This window comes from Pygoscelis adeliae, unplaced genomic scaffold (genome assembly GCF_000699105.1).
Source record: "Pygoscelis adeliae isolate BGI_AS28 unplaced genomic scaffold, ASM69910v1 Scaffold269, whole genome shotgun sequence".
NCBI lineage: Eukaryota > Metazoa > Chordata > Aves > Sphenisciformes > Spheniscidae > Pygoscelis > Pygoscelis adeliae.
Window position 1 is genome coordinate 1,772,705 of NW_008825610.1, and position 8,267 is coordinate 1,780,971.

General features: G+C 41.6%; 1 protein-coding gene across 1 annotated transcript in view; it reads right to left on the bottom strand.

Moving 5' to 3' along the window:
• Positions 1-8,267, bottom strand: part of RET (ret proto-oncogene) — an 83,191-nt gene that overhangs the window by 37,349 nt on the left and 37,575 nt on the right. The window contains exons 3-4 of the mRNA XM_009332703.1: positions 2,210-2,461; positions 305-598 (exon numbers count right to left, since the gene is read on the bottom strand). Coding sequence (XP_009330978.1) covers positions 305-598; positions 2,210-2,461 — 546 coding nt within the window. The remainder of the gene's footprint in view (positions 1-304; positions 599-2,209; positions 2,462-8,267) is intronic.

Consider the following 8,267-nt stretch of genomic DNA (forward strand, 5'->3'; position numbering starts at 1 on the left):
TTAGGGTAGGCAGAAAACATGGAAGAGATGGGAAGATCCTACAGTCTAAAAGCAGCACAATTTAAAGCTCAGGATATTCCCAATCTGCTTTTAGCAGGCGCAAACTTCTAGAACCAATCTTTTTTCCTTAGGGAAGGGGACAGTCCTCCTTCCCATCCTCTCTGTGTACCTCAAAGGCAAAATCTGCAGGCTCAGTTCACGTTTGCAAAGGAATTTCCTTTATAGAATCAATCTAGAGGGTCTACTACAAAAGCAGCCGTTTACATCTATTGCTGGTACGCGAGTGGCTCAGTTCCAGTTTTACCTGCCAGCAGTTTGTAGGAAATGCTGAGATTCTGACACAGATGATGAACCGAGGGTAACTGGAGCTGATGAAATGTGCCAGCTGGTTTATTCTCTTTGATGTGAAAGGAGAGATCCATTTCTGTGAAGCAAAGCTGCCTTGCTGTCAGGGAACTGCAAGCTGGTGCAGTAGCATTGATCAAGGAGAGGAAAACCGTGGTGCGCGTAGCAGAGTCGCATTCCTTCTCTTGGAAAGGGTGGGATGAAAGGAAGACATACAGCATCACCTTTGATAACGGCATCCAGTTTCCTACAGCTTCAGAAAAAAAAAACACCAGAAGAAATATTTTACAGAAGACAAGCCAACATTTCTTTTACCCGTTTTGTGCTCTAGTCCATTATTCCACAAACCACCGTGTAGTCCTACCATGTAATAAAACAATTCCCGAATACATCATCTGCTGGTTGGAAGACTTTAAATCTTAATCTTACCAACCCCAGTAAGCCAAGAAACTATAGGTGTTATCACCAATTTTACACTGTAGAACCTCACAGAGCAGTATCAGCATTCTGTCTGTAAGACACTGACATAAACCAGGTCACTATCAGTAATCAGCTGTTTGATAGGACTGTTTTTTGGAGGGACTAGAGCAGAGTGGGAAAGAGAGGGCGCAAAATGGCAATAAATATTCGGGACAGACCTGAATAGTTTATACCGGTTGAGGATATGCTCAAATTGTTTATGCTTAGAGGACAAATTGCTTCATCATTTTGAAATGTAAAGAGCTGGTCAAAAGATAACACAGAAGTTAAAATCAACCTGTGGCATCTACTAATACAGCCTCGAGCCTTAATTATTGTGATTACCTTGCTCTGACTACAGACAGAATGATAGCATCTCTGTAACAAATCTAATTCACTTGAAAAGATGATCTAGGTCACTTTGATCCATATGAACAAAACAAGACACTCAAGTTCTGGGTAGCTATTCTTCCTCTGTTCAGTTACAAATAGCTATCTGATATTCATGAACACCGAGTACCAAAAATGCAGCGAAAATGGGTGAGATATCAAGCCCGCAGCACTTAAAAAGTAAAGCAGTAAGTGTCTGACGTTGCACATTTAAACGTCAAGGCACCTGAGACAAAGGGCAGTGTTGATATATGGCTCTTACAAACTCAAGACAGTTACTACAGACTCTCTCCAACAGCAGAATTTCTGCAACCGATCACAGCGGTATGCCATTAACTCCTCACCTATTTCCTCCTCCACCATCTAATGATACCTCATTTCCCCATAGATCAAAATCACCAAAACCAATTTACTGCTAGAGCATAAAAGAAAGGGAAAAAAACGAGGTAATTCATTTCTGTAGTTCAATAGTAGGCTTCTCTAACAAGGCCAAATCTCAAGAGAGGGCGAGAGGTATGCTTAACCATTTCTTCCAAGAGCTGTTTGGTGTTACATGCAAATGTACTTCGTGAATCCACGTTACCAGAGTTCGAGGACCATTTATACAAGAGTTGGAACTCCTCTCGCCGCATTGGTCTGGGCGCTAAGCGCCCAGCATTAACACAATGGAATTGGCTTAGTTTGCATCAGTAGATGAACAAACAGCAAATCTCAATGTAAAGCTGTGACTTACACAGCTGTGAAATGCAGAAAAAAAAAATATTTCAAGTAATGCAACTTTCCCACCGTATTGGAGCCCACAGTGTGAGCACCTGGATCCGTCCCAGGTCAGTGGCATATGGCTCCCCGCATTTGCTGTGGGTTTCCGGGGGGCTGGTTCCTCATTTTAAAAGGGCAGATGTGTTTTCTCCCCGAAGTTGATGCTCATACGCTGATGGATAAATCTCATGATCTGAATGTACTTTGCTTTAACAACAGATCCTTCAACAAGAAAAGCTAGTCTTCTCATACTTACACAGCACGTTAAAGTCTTCTCTATCCAGGCTTTTGCTGAGGTAGAGAAGTCCTGTTTTTTCTCTGATTTGAAACCAATGATTTTCATGGGATCTTGCTCGAGAAACGATGAGATTCTGGCACAGATGAAAGTGGGCCACTTCCCCATGTGAATCCCTCAAGGCATGGATGCGCAGGAGCGGCGTACCTGCTGGCTGATCAATGTAGACGTTCTCCAAGTACTCTTTCCTGGGGAAGTAGAGACCAAAGGCAGCTGCAAAGGAAGGCACACAAGAGGAGAGTTGCTCCCAGGTAAATGATTTTTGCACTGGCATTTTCTTAAGAGAGACATTTCCAAAGAACCAAAGGCTTCATTCTCTAAGGATTAAAGAAGCATTACAAAAGATGTGGAAGGAGGCAGATCGTCATCTGGTGTAAAGGAATACAGTTTTACTGCACCCGAGCCAGGGACGCAGCCACCAAAAATTTGGCCTATAGTTTATGTTCAAGTTACAAAATCATCTGCTTTTCGAAAGCAAAACTGCTTTGCTGTAGACATGGCCCAGTTTAAGCAGAACGCTTAACGAAGCTCTGCCTGCCAAATTTTACTTAAGTTCATATCTGGAGCTCTCAGCTGTAATTCCACTGTCTCACAGATGATATTCAAAGAAGGAAAAGCCCTTTGATGAAATCACACACTTCAGAAGCCTAAACGCCCTCTCTGCGGAGAGAAAACACAGAAACGTATCGATGGCTCGCACACTTTTCCTTGGATTACATAAAACCTCTCTTACATAGGAGTCCTTTTGTGGCTCCCTCCCTTTCTAAACAGCCCAGCACGATACTTTTGGTACAGAAAATGGGCGCTGTTGAAATAAAATTGATATGAAAGACTTGTAAGTATTGTAAATATGACAGATGGGAAGGAAAGCTGAGAACTGACTTGCCTGAAACGGGGAGGGAACCGGACGTTTACTTTTAATACAATGGCTGTGACTGACCCATTGCCCTTCTCCGATCTTTTCCCCCTCTGACGTTGCAGACAATTACATTTAGTCGGGCTCAACCGCCCCTTGGTGCCTGTTTCTCCAGCGGCTCTCTTCCCAGCTCGCTCTGCAGCGGCCTCTCTACCCCTTTCCAATGCTTCCCTTCCACTTCTACCGCTTGCAAATGTGACCACAGTGGAATGCTCAATGAGCAAGGAAGGTGCAAAGCGGTGCTCATCGCACTCGCGCACTGAAATACTCCAACTGCCGCTCTTGTACTTCACCTGCACCGACAGTCAGTACTTGCTCCCATCCAAAAGAACACTTGCACATTGCAGAATTTTGCATCATTTAATCCGATTTGATAAGGAGTAAGGCATATAAAAGGCTCACGCATCTGCTGAAGAAATGAAAATAATAAGAGTTTCCCTATGTTACTAATACAAGACTATCTTAGCTTAAATCAAGCCAGATACAACTGGAAACGATGGCAATACAGCAGTAAAATTAGGGATATAATGCCAAAACCCGTTCAAAATAGCATCAGGCTATAGCACGTATTTATTTTTTATTATTGGATCCATACAGTGTTCTACTGAACGGAGAGGACCGCAAACAAACTGTAAACAAGAGACCTCTAATTTCATTTGGAAATACCGCAGAAACCACTGTACCTTGCCATGATTCATGACATCATCAGTATCCCTGGATGCAATTACATCCATGAGATTTACAGAGGCCCATCGTTTTTTCTACATATACTCTGCAATATATGAGTAAATTGGTAAAGTAATACGGTAGGTGAACTCGCTCCAAAGCAATTAATTCAAAGGGAAGCCAACAATAATCTTGCTGAGAGTTTTAGAAAAACATTAACTCCTGACGTCCCCTGTCTGGAAGAAAACTATTACTTCTGATTCTGGTGCTATCACCACCTTTTTTGTAAGTTAGATTCCTGAACGTTCGTAACAAATTTCAAATATTTTTCCAGTCCCTCCGTCTGTCTTCTTTGAAGTGCAGGAAAACCTGGTGAATATGCACCGCTAGAAGTCCTAACAAACCAATTCGTTAACAAGAGGGACAAGGTGGTATCCAAACAGCAAGCCCAGTCCCAGCGCAGGCAAAGAGATTTCCCTGAGGTATTTTTCTATAAAACCTTGATTCTAGAATGACGAAAACTTCCTCACGAGAAATTCAACGCTGAAAATTCACTGCTCAGGACTAAAAAAAAAATGCCTTTTAACCCACTGACGCATACAAATGAGGCTTATACAACATGAGCGACAGGACAGAGGAATATTTACTCATTTCCTTATTTCTGAGGAATAAGTTCTCATGTGAGCAATGCTGTGTGCTCAGCATCACACACACATCGCACGGCGCAAGAACTGGCACCGTAGCAGAGACATGAGATCACCTCCAGTAAAAGGAGCATATAGAAAGTAGAGTATATAGAAACAGTATGGATGTGTGAAGCGTGACATTGGAAAAGAAAAGGGGAAAACGGGGTATTGTGCGTTGTAATTATTTATTTCCTTCTCTTAAACAAGTGTGTTAATACGCTTTGCTCTACAAATCTGGGCCCACACCGCATGCTAGCACGTACACAGGCGTGTGTAACAAAGCACGTGAATAATTATGAGAGACACTGCCACTTAAATGTCTGAAAACCTGCGTGCAACTGCACCTCAGCGGAGGTCAGCACCCTGACTGCTCTGCGTTTGAAAGAAAAAGTTCGTATTTATGCTGCAGACTCTGAAATTCTTTGGCGTGAGTTCACAGGAGCAGTCTTCTCCGCTCTCAGAAAAAAGGGGAAAAAAATCCTGTAATATAAAAATTAGATTTCTCTGTAGATAACAGAAATGCAAAACAATGCTTTGTATTTGGAAAAGAGAGGATTTATTCCTCTCTTTTCCTTCATAAAATAATTTAGAATTTGCATCGCTAATTAACCAGAAACGTTTTTCACAAACATAAAAGCCACTTTAAGAAATTAGGAAAAGTCGCTGTAAGAAATTTAAGTAGAAGCAAGACCTTTTTCTCCCTGGTTCAAACCTAAAAGCTGATGAAACTAAATTCTGTCCATCAAAAGTGTTAGTTTTTAGTACAGAGCATACCGCTACACTAAGGACAGCACCTAAGGACAGTTTTAAGTGACACCAGTGGATCCGACATACTTTCATGTTTCACTTCGAAAACAAATATTTCAAGTGAAGAGACTTCACAACACTGTAGAAACTGAGATGGTAAAATAAATAAATAAATAAATTATAAATTTGATTTAGCCGTGTAACAAGATTCACCCAATGCTGCTGATCCTGAAATTACTGGGATTTTGTAGCGTGGTTTGTGTCACACGCTAACTCCATTTCAAGCACTGAAAGAGATGAGAGGTATGCAACAGACTGCCCAGGTCACAACCACACTCCGCGTATTCATGTTTGGAGGCTGATTTTGAAGGAGACCTTTGAAGTTGAAACGTAGCACCCACTTCTCTGAGCTGCGTTCATTCCTTTAAGCCCTACTAAGTTAAAACCAGATTCAATAAACTTGCCATCTGGCAAGTATGCTGCAGGAGGAAGAGGTTCTAATCCTGGCCACAGTTCCTTGTGTCCTCTCAAAAAAAAAAAAAAAATCAATTTCCAAGGACTTGTGCAAGCTTCCTATGGAAGCCAGATGGAGTTTTTATTGAATCTGCCATTTAAATAAAGAGGAATTGAGACGGTTACGCTCAAAACTGATGGTTAAAGTGCTTTTGCGTAGGAATTAAAAGCAGAGAAACATTTCACCTTACAACCTTGAAACACACCACGAGAGGGTAACATACATGAGTAACACACTAAACGTAGAGAGTTACTGAAATATTTTGTAATCTCTGAACTTTTTTTTTTCCCCCCGAGTATGCTTCAGCTCTCCTCTATTCTACAACCAGCGCAGAAAACACGGCAACCTCTGATGGATGAGCAATATTACGTGATAATAGCATATCAGTAACACACAGAAGAGAAAAGTGATCACGTTTAAGCGGATGTAATGCTATTGACTAATAGCTCCTACAGGAAATAGATACAGCTCTGACTGCAGTTTTCCAGTTCAGGGAGAGAAAGCAGATAAAATGAAAGTGGAGAAATGAGATTATATATATTTCGAAGCCTTGATGATTGCCCTTTGAAATAAGGCAATTTTTCATGTGGCTTTTTTCAGTCATGAATGATTAGGTAAATAATGTCTTTTTTGACACAAATTGATTTTATGTGTACAAAATTTGTTGTAGAAAACTTAACATGTTCTTAGTGCTTTTTACGCTGGCCACTATAGACTTGAGTGGCATAGGTAGACTGCTCTTGATGAAAACTATTAAACTGACTATAGCAACATTATACTCTTACCATCAATCATGATGAGGAAAACCATAATTTAACTTTTTAGTCACAAAATGAAGCGGTGTGAAATTTTATGACTAAAGAGGAAGACTTCACTCTGAAAGACAGTCTCCCAAACAACGTTTGCAACCGTCTTTCAAGGTAGAATTGCAGACTTCAGAACACGTGTTTTGAAGCAAGTTATCCCAGTCACAAGATTTGCTCTGGGAAAGGATGCGCTTAGATAACCGGGAAACCATCTCAGCTCTACGTGGATCACTTGCAGAGTCTCAAAGCACGTTGGAGACGGTGAGAAGAGAGGACAACCAGCACGCGGCGGGGCCACTGCTCCGGAGCATCCCGTCACCCCGGTCCACGAGGCAAAGGACCCGTCCACAATATCCTCTTCTAAAGGGGAGCCGGTGCAGGTTGTAGCAGCCAGTCAACCGCCGGTCAGTGAAACGCAGCAGCTAGCTCGCTCTTGGACCTGGGATCGAGAACCTAAGAGCTAAACCCACAGAAACAGTGAAAGCGGTGCACTGTTCAAACCGAAGGCCCGCCACCTCGCCAAACCATTTGCCCCAAGCTACGCAAGCAGGTGTCTTAATGTAGCTCATAGTGAAAATTCAGAGCTTAAATGACCGCTGCTTGGTTTAAGTTACACCGTGTATTTGAACTAAAGGCCCAGTCTTGATTTAAAGTCCTCAAATGACTGAAATCTAACCTATCTCTTTAAAGTTATTTTGGGTTTCATTACTCATGTCACCCAAAAAATGTCTCTCTAGCCTAAATGTTTGCTACCGTCCAGCTTCTTTCCACCAGTCCATGTTTTAAGTTACATTTTTTTCCACTAGATGAAAACCTTTGCAAATTGCATGGCATCTGCTGCATGAACATGCATTTAAAAACACAAACAACTGGATGTGTTTTTAAGAAAACGTTTGGGGAAAAAAAAAATCAGCAACACAGAAATGGAATGAGAGTTGTTTTTTGTTCAGCCCGTAATATGCACCTATATAACCCACGTCTCACAAAAGTTACTCCGAGCTCCCCAGCATTTTGGAGGACAACACGACTATTAAGAACAGAACAGACCTCATGCCATCAAAATCCTTAATCAAGAACTGACAAGCATCTCCAAGAAAAGGGGTACGCTTTTAAGGCAACGATAGCCCTATCGTTGTAACATGGGATTTAACGATATCACAGATGAACATGGGAGTCTGCTGTTAATAATCCCCCATTTGTTGAACAGCATCAGATTTCAACAAGCAATTATCTGGCAAGGTTAGTTTTCTGTTCCTGAAATAATTATCCTTACTTTTGATGAGTAGCCGTTATGTTCCATTACTAGTATTAATATACCCAGTGTTTGATTCATCAGAGAACAAGAGCAACAACGCACTTGTATATTTTAAATTAAAGGACTTGCCCACTTAACGCCCTTCTAGCCCCTACAGAATTAAGAAATAAACTCGCCCTCATAAACCAAAAAGTCAGGAATTTAGAAAAAACACTGTCACGTAATGGAAAGGTAGCGTGAAACAGCATAGCTGGAAACAACGCTATGTGGATTGAACACCCTGCGAGGTCTTCAAGACAATAGCCACCATTTAACACAGGCTGATCCATCCCAGAAGAAGAAAAATGTTTTTGCCAGCATTTAGATGAACGTCTCTTCAGTCAGACACGGTTTAACAGAGAGAACAATCTCCACATCACACAGGGAATC